The sequence below is a fragment of the Toxotes jaculatrix genome, chromosome 1 (genome assembly GCF_017976425.1).
Source record: "Toxotes jaculatrix isolate fToxJac2 chromosome 1, fToxJac2.pri, whole genome shotgun sequence".
Lineage (NCBI taxonomy): Eukaryota > Metazoa > Chordata > Actinopteri > Toxotidae > Toxotes > Toxotes jaculatrix.
This window is the reverse complement of record NC_054394.1, coordinates 31327244-31342413: the sequence shown is the minus strand read 5'-3', so window position 1 is coordinate 31342413 and position 15170 is coordinate 31327244. Positions and strand designations below refer to the sequence as shown.

Here is a 15170-nt window from a genome sequence, read left to right as displayed (position 1 = left end):
CATCACAGACAGAAGATTTATTTCAGACCTCGACATGTTGGATGAGATGAAGATGGATAGCAGAGCTGTGCTCTGTCTGTCTGCCACAGAAAAACAAACCCACAGAGCATCTTCTGTATCTGTAGTTAAAATATGTTAAAGATTTATAGTGACCAGGTTATTACAGTGCAGATGAAGACGTTCTCTGATCACCTGTATCAGACCAGGCTGTCCGGAGGACTGAGAACACTTTTATGTTGGAGAGGGCAGCTTAGGTCAGGGGTCGCCAAATGTTGGCGTCGTAGCTGTGATGGTGAACATGGTGAACATTTTACCTGTAAAACATCAGCATGTTAACGTGTTGCTGCCTGTATTTAACATGCTGACATTAGCACGAAGCTCTGCTGTGTAAGCACGGCCCAGTCCCCCTGACCTGCACCGAGCTCAGGTCTCAGAGACAGACTTCTGAAAACCTGGACAAATAAAACCTTGAATTATCAACATAACCGACTGCAGGGAGAAATGTGTTTGTGTCTGTCGTCTGGGTGAACGGTGGGTTGAGAGCCGGCCCCCCCCCGCCGTGTGTTTCCTCAGCGCTCTGGCGTTATGCAGTGTGTGTCTGCGTTTACTGTACGTACAGTGTGCATCCTATCCCACCATCCCCCACGTGAGATGATGTATGACGAGCTCCTCTGGGAAATGTGCCATCAAAAAGACTCTGGCTTCCTACAGTAGCTATGGCAACCGTTGCTATGGTTGCCTAGAGACACTTTGCAAATGTGTGTGAGTTTGTATGTATGCAGTGTGAGTGCTTTATATACCTGCTTTAAGACTGCTGCTCCAACTTCAGTCTGTGTGTGTGTGTGTGTGTGTGTGTTCACCTCCACCTGGATAAGTCCATTCAGAAATGCCACAGTGTGTCTGTGTGTGTCTGTGCGTGTCTGTGTGTGTCTGTGTGTGTCTGTGCGTGTCTGTGCGTGTCTGTGTGGGTTTGTGCGTGCAGGACCATGTGATGGGTGAAGGATTAAAGTGTGACAGTCGTTTATCTTGGAGCGATGTAACTGTCAATCCCGATTAAGACACATGCTCTCTGGCCTCTTCCTCCTCCTCCTCTCTGCCAGGCGGACATGTTTGGAAGCTCTGCTGCACCAACAGGGTCCACACTACAGAGGAGAGGGGAGGTCAGGGGAGAGGGGAGAGGGGAAGAGAAGGGAGGAGAGGAGAGGAGAGAAAGGAGGAGAGGAGAGATGTGCTGTACAGTATAGAAAAAACATGAAGATCGAGCAGAAGCATAAAGACAGGATGAAGAGCAGAGGAGGAGGAGGAGGCCGCTGAAGAAGAGAGAATAAAAGCTCAGAATGAGGGGTTTGGAGCGAGGGTGGAGGGGACGGAGTTAAGGGAAGACAAGTGACGGAGGAGATGAAAGAAGGGGCAGAGAAACGGGGGAGGACAGTTGCCTTTGCTGCAGCAGTAACACGAACATCACTATCATGTCTTCTGACATACTTGACTAAAAAACACGAGGGGCTTGTGGAGGGAGAGCAGAGTGACTGACAGTGACTGAACGTGCTTCTGCTTCTTCAGATGTTCAGCTTCACTGTCTTCAAATCTGCTCTGCTGGTGTTTCATGGATTTACAGTAACGTGTAGCGGTTCCATACGTGGCCTGAGCTTCATCACACATCCTCACAGGCGCCTGCTGTCACTTGATGGTTGATCAGTTATTTACTGATGATGTTCTGATGGATAATCTGATGGTTTCAGCTTCTTAAATCTGAGGATTAGCTTCTTCTCTTTGTTTTAAATCACTGTAAAGTGAATATCTTTGGCTTCTGCACTGTTTTAATTTGTCAGACAAAAAAAACGCCACCTTGGTCTCTGGCCACTGTCCCTCCTCAGTGGACACTTCTGACATTTGAAGGAAGCAACTCATGAACCAAAAAAGCAACTGTCAGATTAATTGTCGTCTATCGTTCGATAGCTCTAATGCATGTGTTCTCATGTTAGTTGATTCATTGATTAGTCAATCAACCGAAAACTGATCCGGAACCATTTAGAGAATCGATGAATCTTTTGAGTCTCTTTTCCATTTTGGCTCTTTCTGCTTTTCTCTGAAAACCAAGTAAGCTGTGATGGAAGCAGTGATGTGTGTTAACCACAGCACACAGCACAGGTCAGGTCAGGCAGTGATTCAGAACAGGAAACACAGGAAGCCATATCATCTGAATCGTCCCTCCGAGTGTTAGAAACTGTTTTGCGACGGGTTTTATTAAAGTTGAGTCTTTAGATTTACACTGAGATCAGACTCGAACCTTCGTCAGCTGTGTTACCTGTGGAGCTCTGACGTGTTTCCATGAGCTTTTCTTTTGTCTTTGTCGAAGCTGTTGGTTTTTATTTTCCCTCTGAACAAGTTTCATTTCTGTAAAAAGTTTTTCCTGTATGAGGAGGCTCAGTGGGAAGCTGCTTAGTCAAACGTCAGCAGCGATATATTCTCCTCAGTACGTTTCTTAACGAAACTTGGTTTCAGGTCGATCTCTGCTGGGCTGGTAACTGTGTGTGTGTGTGTGTGTGTAGTCTAAAGGAAATAGAAATGAAAATAATGATGTGTATTACATTGCCTGTGCAATAAATTTAAAAAAATGTTGAGGACAAGGATCAAACATAAAATCGAGTTTTCAGTAGGAACCAATGAGCTGGAGGCGCACGTGTACAGTACAGTAGATTCTTCATAATGACAAAACGCCTTCACAGAGGATATTCAGGTTGAGACTTTTGCTGAGACCTACTTGTGTGCTCGACTCCTGAGGCACCATGGATGGATAATTGCCCTCATTTTTTAAAACCCATTCATTATCAAAGGCAAGTATTGTTTAAAAATTCCTCAAACATCATTTATATTTAATAAATGCAGCTCGCAACACGTTTCACAGGAAATGACCTTGCTGTGAGCCGCGCTGTCGACGGCCGTGCGTGTCCAATAAGCGTGAACTTCAGCTGTCGGAGCTCTCCCAGGCATTCCCACCCAGCTGCCCTTTAAAGCCCCCGACTCCTGCTCTTCCTCTCTTCGCTTGTGCTTTCGGCCGCTCTTCCTCGTTTCTCTCCTACCCATAATCCCATCCCCCCGCATCCAACCTCCGCCCACACACATGACAACGTCTCTGTGGCATCCCCTCGCTCCCATTTGACATGTCGTTTGTTAGATGTAACCCACATGCACATGTGAGCCCACACTCGCTCGCAGACACACATACTTCTACACACAAACAAACACACAGTGACAGCTGTCACTCACCCCCCTGGGTGTCATGGCAACAGCTTCCCAGCTCGATGTGGTGAGAGATGAGATGTGTCCAGAGTCAGGACAGACCAGTGCTGCCTAAACATTGTTGTCACAAGGCTCCAGCATTCGTTATCCTGAAGCCTGAAACAGACAGTGTGCAGACGACTGACACACTGATTTCATCTTTAACAATAAAAGATGTGCTGATGATCACTCGCCACTGATAACGCACTTAGTTTGAGTTTTATCAGAATCACTGAAAATGTCTCTCTTCACGTGAACGAGGACGTTGGACCCAGAGGTCAGAGGTCAGTGTGCGGATCATTTTACTGTTCGTATTTTACTGCTGAGCTTTAGAGCAGCCGTCATCTATTCGGGGGCCGTTACATCACGTCACTTCTAGTCTTGTGTGTTGAGAACTCGCATCAGGAAATCACTGTATTTGTATCTGCACTGTAATGTTACTGTTCCCTCTCTCTCTCTGCCCCTCCCCCACCCTCCCCCCACCTCCCCCCCTTGCCTCTTGTCTCAGGTGATCATCCAATAATAGCACAAATTATGCACAGCTGGTATTAATCAACACTGTCTAATTAGCACCTCAAAGCCACCTGGGTAATTGCCAAAAAAAAGCATGAGGGAAAACATGGCTGCCGGTTTCTCCATCTCAGTGGGAACCTGCTGATCTTGTGGGCCGTGTTCAGTTTCTTCTGAAGCTGAAGTGGTTTAGTGGGAAATGTTTCTCCCACATCGTTATACCAACAAGCTCAGATTTAGAAACAGTCCCACGGCAGCAGTGCATGATGACTTGTTTCTGTGTGTGAAAGGAACCTTTTTATGAGCTGTGTAAAACTTTTGCAGCTTGTGTGTGAGTTAATTTTCATTTTTCACAATAAAAGCCCCTTTTCTAACAATCTCAGATTGGGTTTGGAGACTGCAGCTTCTGAACGGATGGCCAAGGCTGCAGACTCGTAGCTCGGTGTTAGAAAGATGTGGACATTTACCTGGCAGACACTGTTGGAGTGCATTATGGGAAGTGTAGGATCCAATATTTTCAATCATTACCAAGACTATGCACAAAGAGGGAGGAACCTTCTGCTTCTGCTGCTTTGATTTTGATTTTTCTTTAATATGAATGTTGTTGATCCAGTACAATACAATTCAACAACACACGTATCGAACTTCCAAAGCTAAAGTTCCTGTGATGTTTGTCCAAATTGGTCTTTATACTAATGGAACTATTTATTACTGCGTCTGAAGCGCAGTAGCATGGATGCGTGGGGGTTATGTAATGACCACATCAGCAACAATAGATCAGGTTTATTTTTTTGTTGGGTTCTATTTTTGGTTCCTTGTTGAAAATAGTTGTGTTAATGAGAACTTTGTGTTGTCTAAGTGCTTCATAAACCGTCTTCATTATTGTACAAACACAGTGACAACGGCACCAACGGAAAATGTCACCTAATGTTTGTGCTGTGAAGGGTCACAGTTAAATCACTGCTCATCAGGAATGTTCATCACCGGCCACAGCAGAGTTAAATGTGATGGCTTTCATTGGAAGTTCAGGTTTTCCTGAAGAATAAAATGCATGAAAAGCTGAGGAAACGACACCAGTGGTGGAAAAAGTCAAATTCTTACTAAAAATCAAAAAACTCAACTCATACTGAGAATTATTTGAATATGAACGAGGCCACAGTGGAACACAGAGCTGCACTCAGCAGCCATCAGACGGAACCCGAGCTGTTTAGCTGCTGTGTTTGAACGCTGCACGGTTTTGCCTCTCGGTGGTTTGCACAGTGTTTCCGGCCGCTCACAGTGCACAGTTGCAGTTTTGTCCGTGGCTTTCCCTTGGAAAATGTGTGAGCTGTCTCACTAGGTATTGAATGGGGTTAGCTCTCCAAAGGCCTGTGAAGGTTTGAGGAGGAGCGCAGTCTACAGGACAAGGTGACCCACTTACTTGAAAAAACCATTTCCTTCCTCTCTCTCAATCCCTTGCTCCTGCTCTCCATTCCCTTCTTTCTCTTTAATCTCCTAGTTTTTCCTACGCTGTGGTTTTATCTCTCACTCCTGACTCTTTGTGTCTCTCTCCGTGTGCAAGATGCCAAAACGAGAACATGGTTAAAAACCTCAGAAGCTAAAGATTTAATTTGAAGCTTATATTAAAGACTCAATCTTTTTCTGACCTGATCTCAAATGCCCTCATTTATGTTTTCACCACATTTTGATTTAATTTGACAGGAGGAGTTGAAGTCCATGTGTGCATCTGCTTAGTTTGATATTTCTGAGTCATTTGACAATTCAAACGCACATTTATTTATGTACAATAACATTTCAGCAGTTTTTAAAGGTTTTTAATCAGACCAAATTATAAATAAGCTGCTGATTTTATCTTATTCTGTTACTGATCATCATCCTCATGACTCACTCATTGTGAAATGACAATAAAATTTTTGCGTGGAATAAAAGCTGCATCCCTGTGGTCTCTGATGGCATTTTTTCCTCACGCTATCATTCCATCTGTCGTGGTAAGTGTTGTTATGGATGTTGACCACTAAGTGGCGCTACATCATCATGTCAGGTACATCACTACGACTCGTTACTGCTCCACCGTCGTCCTCTCTGTGGTCACATCTCTGCTCCATGAATGAATGAGGGAGATCTCTTTTGTGTTGACGCAGCTTTTTAAACCATTTTTTTCCAAACAGACGTGTAAACGCAGCCAGTTTATTCAGATTCAACAACCGGTGCAGAGTCACAGTCTCTGCAGGAGCCGAGCTCCGTGCACGACACTGATTCAGTGGTGGCCTGTTTCTTGGCGTCATAATTTGCATTTTAATATTTTCCTAATGTTGCCAAGTAGCGGGTAGTTCGCTGCGTGTCCTGTCTCCTACCCAGAAGCCACTGCTGCTCTGTGGGTCAGAGCCAGCCCCTATTCTGCCCCACTTACTGCTGAAAGACACGTGCCTGCTGGCCTCTGAGTGTCTCCTCCGCATAATGGGTCTGTGTGTGTGTGTGTGTGTGTGTGTGTGTGTGTGTGTGTGTGTGTGTGTGCGCGTGCGTGCGTGCACGTGTGTGGAAGTTTATCCATATGCATGAATACAGTGCAGCCCTGCGTGAGTGGCTGTAAGTGTGTGTGTGTGTGTGTGTGTGTGTGTGTGCGTGCGTGCGCGTGCGTGCGTGTGTGTGTGTGTGTGTGTGCAGGAGGTGGACAAAATGACAAAGCACCTGTAACAGCCTCTGCTGTTAATGCTAATTTGTGGAAGTTCATAATGTTCCTTTCTTATTTTCTGGACCGTCGGAGGTTTTTTATTCAGCAGGTCGTCTGAGACTCTGTTAATCGTTTAACCTTCTGTGTTTCTCCTGAAGTTCACACTGCATGACGACATCACACACGCTTCTCTGCTGTTCTACAGATTCTTTTCAGCAGGATTTCAGTTAATTATTAAGATGCCATTTTTGTGAAGGTAAAAACTTCTACGTGACTCGTGTATAATTTAGTTTTAGCAGAAAACATTTTCATTGTCATGTAAAATAATTTTGCAGAGTTTGCAACTAATGCAGCAGCAGGTGTGACAGGAAAACTGCTCAGCGGCTCCACAGACTCTGAATTCATGAGCTCAACCAAACTGTTATTGCACCCACTACACGGAAACTTTATTTTTCTCATCGTTCTTTAACCTCGGTTCTGACCAGTGCTGTTCTGGTTCTCTGTCTCAGTCCCAGCAGTCATGGTGAGGGGGTAGGCACCAGGAGGAAGCTGTACAGCGCGGTTCCTGGGCGACATTTTGTGGTGGTTCGTCCTTACACCGCTCAGGCTGAGGGCGAGATCAACCTCTACAAGAGCGACAGGGTCAAAGGTGAGACACCTTACTTTATTTGGTCTTTTAGCTTTTTTTTTTTTTGTCATCACTGAAGGGGTTAAAAGCAGAATCTCAGCCATGACCTCCAGTATAACCAGTTATAGTATTAGCATTGTGTATTATCAGCACATGTGACGCTGCAGCCAAACCAGTGGTTTCAACACCACTGAAGAAATACTCACAGAACACGCACAGACACACAAATCAAAATAAAGTGGAAGTGCTTCAGTTGTTTTTCAGGTACATGACTTGGGTAAATGTACTCAGTTACATTTGACCTCTGACCTTCACCAGAGAGGAGAAGATAAAACGTCCTCCTGTACAAGATGAATTCCAAAATCAAAAAGCACATAAAAGACGCAGATTCTTTGCTGCCTTCATCTCATGATTGTGTCTGAAAATGAGACAACTGGAAATCAAACAGCAAATTACCATATCTGATGAAAATGACTCCCTGGGCTCTGCAGGGTCTAAATGCAGATGCAGAGGAGCAACATCCTCCTCATCCGCAGACATGAAGATCGTTTCAGATACTCTACAGGTCTGTGGCTTTGATGAACAGGCACAAAATTCATTATTGACTCAGGAATGGAGGAGGACACGCTTCATGCCAACATCTGTGTTGAGCTGCTGTTAATGTGTAAACAGAGACATCAGGATGTCTGGAGCCTCAGAAACCTCAGGTGGAAGATTATTACTGAGCCGTCTTCATTTAGACGGAGCTTAATTATTTTTAATCACTGAACTTTGTGTCACAGATCAGTGTCTGTGCAGTCTCACAGATGTCTCCTCCCTGTGTTAGTTATGATAAACCATCCACACATCTCAGCTAGTTGTGATAAACGTTACATACAAGGTTCACAGTTTGAAACTCACAGTAATTTTAAGCTGAACGTCACGGATCCACCTGTGGATCAGTCAGTGCAGCTCACGCTGTGCAGACAAACACAGCTCAAACGCACAGAACCGCACTTTGAATCTGCTGCACATCCCAGAGTCTCCACAGATACAGAGTGTCAGGCTGAATTCTGAGGAAGCGTTTGTAAAATTATGTACAAGACATTTAGAATATTTCTATTTGATGGATTAATGCAGACATAAAGAAACTTGGGAGTGTTGAGTATTTCATTGAGTGATGACAGCTTCAGTGAAGAGCTGGAACAAGATGATACAGAGAACACTGAATGTGATACCGACTGTGGAGTAAGATTGTTTCTTCATCTTTAAAGGTAATGACAACGAGTTAAAATTGGAATGAAACAAAATCCTTCATGATTCCAAATCTGCAGGTACATGTTGTCGGGTTTCATCATTCTCACAATTCTAAATACTTTGTCTTTGGTTTCAGTGGAAAATGTAGACACAGCATCCTAACTGAAAAAGACCAAAGACAGTTTTCCTTATTTGACCACAAACCCTCAAAGTCCTCACACAAACTGATTTGGGTTTTTGGAGGAGAAGTGTCTTTGTAAGATTCTTTGTGAGCTTGTCGACCGTCACATTTTGTTAATAGTTTGTCCTGTTTATCATTTTATGATGATGAATATTGTCTCATTCGTGTACTTCAGTGTGTTAAGCTCCTAACAGCTTCTCATGTTTCTGACTCTGATCACAGGACTCTGGGTTTTGTCAGCCTCAGTTTGGTCTAAGCAGATTTCTTTGCCTTAGTGTTGTACTACTTACTGTTCAAATGTGGCATTTAAATGAAGTTTAAATGATCTCTGTGGACGCACTGTTCTCTTCTTTCATTTTGTGAAACCAATGTCATTTTTCTCCCCCACCCTCCCCTCCCCTCCCCCGCCCGGTCCAGTTCTGAGCATCGGAGAGGGGGGTTTCTGGGAGGGCAGCGCCCGTGGCCAGATGGGCTGGTTTCCAGCCGACTGTGTGGAGGAGATCCCGGCCAAGGCCACCGACGAGAGGAGCTGTAAGTCTGATCACTTGGGGCTGTGTGGCGGTTGGAGGTGGGACATTGACTTATGTAGGACACGTACTGCGTGTCATCACCCAGTTTTGAGGGGGGTGGGCTACAAAGAACAGAAGCTAAGGCTAAACGCTGCAGGTTCCTGAGGCAGTGTGATGGCACGTGGCTCCTTTTTCTCCAGTGCATGAGCTGCATGTGTCTCCCAGTCTCTTTCTGTCTCCCCAGGCTGTGGTGCACAAAGCTAAGCGCTACATTGGCCTGCTAACTCAGCTGTGCTCTGATGTCCTCTGGGTGCAAGCTAATGAACATATCACGCACGCTCCACCCCCCACCTCCACCTCCATGAACAGCACATTTTTCCTTGTCCTTGGATTCTCTGCTGCTGCTGCTGCCGTCCTCTCTGTGCTGTGCTGTGTCCGTACGTCTGTGACAGGGAGCAGACTCTAGAAAAGACCCGTCTTTCTTCCGTCTGTCCTAGTCTCTTCCTCGGTCCACAATTTTTTTCATCCTCCAGTATTCTATTCTCTGACAGTCTTTAATTATTGACATTATCACAAAGTACAGTGTAGCTGGAGTCAACTCCCTACACCCACCCGCTCCCTTAGTCTCCCCTGCTCTTAGGAGTATGTCAGCAATGACAGAGGCAGATGGGGAGCAACTAGTTCTTCTCTCTCTCTCTGGCTGTTTGCCTTCTTCTGGGTGGCTTATTTTAAAGCCTAACCCCAGGCCGTTGGCACAGGGAGCTCCTCTCACACTGTACCTCTTCCAAATTGCCCCCAGGTCTGCCTGCAAAGAAAGCCTGTCAGAAAATGGGAGCACAGTATGGTGGCTTGCAAAGACCCGTTCAGAGGCAGCCTCGGCGAAGGCCGAGCCTGAGTGTGTGCGCTGCGATCAGGCGGGCGGTGAACGGTCTGTATGAAGCCGAGCGGTTGACGTGCTGTCGTTGGAGCGGTAGTTTGGTCTGAGCCATAGTTTTTATCTGGGTTCACCCTCCACGTATCATCCAGCTCTCCTCTGATATCCATTCACCAAACGTTCATTTTTAAAGGAACCGATGAAAAGTTTGATATCACTGTCATGTCTGTGCATTTAGCACGGAGCTGCAGGGAGGAGGTGCATGAGGAAACCTCTACAGTCAAAAATATGACCTCTGCATGCACGGTTCATATAGTTATCCTCTGTATCTGTTATACACACACACACACACACAAACATGCTGATTTAACTTAAACACCTTTAGCTTCTAATCCCTCTAATTCAATAGATGTGATGCAGAAGGATTAAGCCCTGCTTAGACACGCTTTGTTAGGGTTCAGGTTTGGACTCTTCGGAGCAGTTGAGGAGCTTTGTATGGGAGACACACAAGAAAACTCACCGCGTCCACAGACACACACACGCTCACACGCAGCTGTCAGGGGTTACCGGCCTCTCAGACCAAAAAGCAAGTGCTGCAGATTTAGGTGAATTCTTTTCTACGTGTAACTGAGCTGATAGTGAAAGTAGACCACAGCAGCACCTGGCTCTCCAGCCAAGTCTTTATTTTGAGAGGCTGAGATGAAAGGGGAAATAGATTAATCTGATTTCCTGATTACTGCCCAACATGCTGCAGAAATAAAGCAGACTGCGATGACAGGACACTTCAAGAGATACTGTGCAGATGTTTTAAAGCTGCAGGAAGATGCTGTTCATCATCGTAAGTCATCAAAGTACCACTGGTTTTTACGTCCCACACTGGTGACCCACTGTCTCCACCACTATGTTCACAGGACCATAGCGAAGATTTGTCCCCCAACACATCCCTACCCCCCCCCAGAGAAGTTTGACCATAAACGAGAAGAGAAGGTCTCTTCATTTAAAAATTATTTAGACTTTTCATATTTTTTCACTTCAGTTCAGTTCAGTTCAGTTTTATTTAAATAGAAACAAATCATCACATCCATTATCTCATGTAAAGACCTGATGTTATTATAGAGAAACCAGCAGAAGAGAGAGACCAGCTGTAAATCATGTTATGTCCAAGCACTGTCAGACCTGTGATAATAATAATAATAATAATAATGGTGATACTTTTTAATAATAACAGCAGCGGTGATATCAGCAGCTCTGGAGTCAGATACCTGCAGAGTGAGGAAAAGCACAGGTGACAGAATAAAACCAACAGAACTCACAGGTACGACGTTTTAAAACTGGAGGAAGATTGTAGTGATTATAAAAACAGAAAATCACATGATCTGAGCCAAACAAGGCTGAGACAATAAAACCGTACAGAGCCATCCATTACAGTTCCACTGACAGGTGATACAGCTGTGAGGCAAATCACACTCCAGGTAATGATGTTTCAGAATGAGGACGAATCCAACTAATGTCCCATTTGGCAAATACGTGTTGCATCAGTTCCTCCATCTCATTCTCGCATCGCTCCCTCGTGCTGTATATACGAGTAAAGGAAGCGAGGACGGGAAAAAAAAGAGACCTGGAAGAAACCCAGGGAGGACCAGATGCCCCACAGAATACATTCCTGCACGCGCACACACACACACACACACACACACACACACACACACACACACACACACACACACACACACACACACACACACACACGCACACACACTCACACACACACACACTGAAAGAAGAAATACAGATGCAGTGTAGCATGCATATTTTCACACAACATACAGATATGAATACTTTATGTTCACGTTTAGTTATGCATATACACACACACTCACACACACGCACACACACCATGCATGCACCATCTGTATTGATCTGTGACCATAGAAACCAGCTGGCCGCAGTCAGACAGCAGTTGCTATGGAGTGTGACCATGTTGTGAATATACTATTCTCTCTCTCTGTCTCTCTCTATTCCTCTTCTTCTTTTTTTCATACACATTTATTATGTTTTCTCTCTTCTCCTCCTTTTGTTCTGTAAAAAAAAAAACAGAGCCACAACCTCTTTTTTTTTTAATCATCTACATCCTCACTCCTCCAATCTGACACTGTGGACAGAGAATCAGGGGGGAGAAAAAAAAATGTTCCTGCAAAGATGACAAGATCTAAGCCGGATCAGAGGAGATGGAGTTTCTGTGAAAGTGTGACAGCTGGTGTGAGAGAGTATGTGAAGGAAGGACAGAGGGGGAGAGAAAGGGGGGAGGAGATGGTGCTGAATGGGACGAATAGATGAGACAGGCTGAGATGGGAGGAATCTTCTCTGTCGAGGGCGTGTGTGTGTCTACAGGGCAGTTTTCTTTATACACATTGAAATCTGTTTTGACAGTGTTTCTTCAGTCTATGAAAATATGTAGTTTACTGTTTAGAGTTAATAGTTCTCCCCGTTAAGTAAAAACCAGATGAAGGAACTGAAGGGTCTAATTCACCGTAACGATACAACATCTGATCAAATGGATCATGAATTCATGATGTTACAAACAGTTTTTGGATCAGAAAGTTAAACGGTCAAGTGTCTAATTTCTCCGTTCATTAGCCAGTGTTAGAGGACACGTCTGTGTCTGGTCACTGTTCAGCTGCGGCTCATTGATTTTCAAGGTCACGTAATCAAGACATTTTCATATTCACATGCATCAGATGACTGTGTGTGAAAGATGCTGCGTGTAGCAACAAAGCTGAAGAGAATTATCACCAAACTGTGCAGCGTTTTACCGTCTTCCAGCTCATTGTTTTGGTTTTCTGGCACAAAACTTTGCTCCCTTCAACCACTAGTGACACATTCCTGTACTCAGGTAAAACCTGCGATAAAACCACTGTTCACCGCCTGCTCAGAGGAGGATGGTCGGACCCTGATACTGGAGGCCACAGTGGGTTTCACATTTCTAACCCTGTGTTCGAACGTCCTGATGTGTCATTTGATTGGATCCTGAAGATGCAGCAGAGACAGTGACAGTGTCTCTGCTGGGGGGGGCGGGGGGGGTAACAGTTAAACTGTCCGTGTCCACATTGACCCATTTCTAAACTGATGGCACTGGTTAGACTGGGATGTGAACACTGATCTCACTCTGCTGTGATTTTGCAGATTCCCGAGCGGACCGCGCCGACAGACGGAAGCTCTTCAGACACTACACTGTGGGCTCCTACGACAGCTTTGATGCCTCCAGGTACAACCTCACACACACATGCTTTATTTCATATGATGCAAAAGCCACTGAACTGCATAGAACTGCTAGAGTATGCATATAAAAAAAGTCAAGAACAACTCATAACCTTTTGAATGACCGAAGATTTTTTTATTTCAGGAGACAGTTTGTAGTCGAAATATTTTCAGTCTCTTAGGTTCAATGAAATCTACACACAAATACAAAATGTACGTACTGATCTGCCGTTTCTCTACCGAGCTGTTCAGTTTACAGTCTTCAGTCAACTCGTGATAGAAACGTTTCCTCTGTTCTTCAGAAAAAAAGAAAGAGGATTTAAGATGCAGCCGTGTCCTTTCAGCTAAGTGAAAAGTCCTGTCTAATGCTACCTGACGTTGAATCCCAAGGTTTCCACCGTCTTCTGCTCTCAAGTTATTCTGCTCCACTCTTTTCTTCTATTCTCTGCTGTCGCATCTGCTTCAGTACAAGCTTTATTAGAGACGAGGATAGATGTGTGCTCCTCTGGTTGTGTGTGTGTGTGTGTGAGAGAGCTGAGATACATTCAGCTTTGAGTATGTTCTCCATCGTCCTGTTTAGCAGAATCAATCACACAGGTGAGCCGAACGTCCTTGCAGGGAACATGAATATGAATGAGCTGTGGGCAGTTTGATCGCTCCAGGTCATCTGTCCAGCGCCATCAGGCATGCAGCGGTTTTCATAGCAGAACATGTGCAGTGGTTTGAGCCCATACAGGGGAACGGCCATCGTCCTCAGCCTGTGCTGGAGGGAGAGACGCTGCAGCCGCAGAATCACAGAGAATTTCAGAATTAAATGTTTGTAAACTTGTAAAATTTGCATTAATAAGAGACAAACATTGTGCTGCCACTCACAGGCAGAGCGGCCATGTTTGTCCACTGTTAAAAATTTAATTATGCTGTAATTCTCATTTACCTATAACAGTTAATGATAGTATTAGATTAAGCTGATGTTTCTCATCAATACTGATTAATCTGCAGCAAAACACGTTGCTTCTGTTTGGATTAAAAAACAGTGACTCTGCATCCACAAGGTGACAAAACATGAAATGAACTGAAAAAAGTCCTTTCTTAAATTTCACTTCTTCACTTCTTACAGTTGTAGAAAGTGACTGTAGTAAAGTAAATGAAAGTTATTGTATGTGAGGACAGTTTTAAAGTATGGGTTCCATTTTTATTTACTACTTCATGCTTCTGCTTCACTACGTTGGTTTTTATACACAAAATATCTGATAATATAAAATATCATTATTGATTTAACTGTTAACAAAAACATAATAAAATAAAATTGTATAAACAAATTATCCATTAATATAATATATATAATAATATAACACTTTGCCAAGGGCAAGTTTACCTTTGATACTCTATATTTTACACTTTTATACTTTTAGTTAAGTGAAATTTCAAATGGAGGACTTGTAACACAGCGCTTTTACACAGTGGTAGTACTACTTCCATTTTTGTCACCTGGTGGAAATAAACAAAGCTTTTTGCATCTGACGAGCAGCTCTAACGTATTTGTCTGTGCCACATTCAGCCCTTTTTTATGATTCTCACCTCACATGTTGACAGCCTTTCATCAGCTAATGGAAGGCTCTGACAGACTTTCACAAGATGGCAATGCATCTGAAGTCCGCCCAGGCCTGAAACAACATGGTGATTAAATTCAAGACTGCTATTTTGGCAGATCCTGTGGATGATTAAAAATAGCAAACGTGCTCAGATATCGAATTCACCTTAACAGGATGGGAGAGATTATCAATAACTAGTGAACACTGCTCATCTGTTTATACGCTGTAAGACAAAACAGCAGGCCGGTGTCGTCATATGTAAATTGTGGAGATGTGTGTGATGATGAGCCTGTGAAGGACAGTGTGACATTTCCCTCATTACTCTGCTGGATTTCCTCTGGCAGGACTCAGCGAACACGCTGGAAGGTGTTTTTTTCAGGAAGTGTCCAATGTGGGTCAAGGTGAACCATGTCCCACCCAGCGCAGTAA

The 15170-nt window shown here is 44.2% G+C and overlaps 1 protein-coding gene across 1 annotated transcript in view; it reads left to right on the top strand.

Moving 5' to 3' along the window:
- The window catches only part of LOC121184311 (SH3 and multiple ankyrin repeat domains protein 2-like), a 149420-nt gene that overhangs the window by 86084 nt on the left and 48166 nt on the right, over positions 1–15170 (top strand). The window contains exons 12-14 of the mRNA XM_041041920.1: positions 6973–7112; positions 8926–9039; positions 13075–13156. Coding sequence (XP_040897854.1) covers positions 6973–7112; positions 8926–9039; positions 13075–13156 — 336 coding nt within the window. The remainder of the gene's footprint in view (positions 1–6972; positions 7113–8925; positions 9040–13074; positions 13157–15170) is intronic.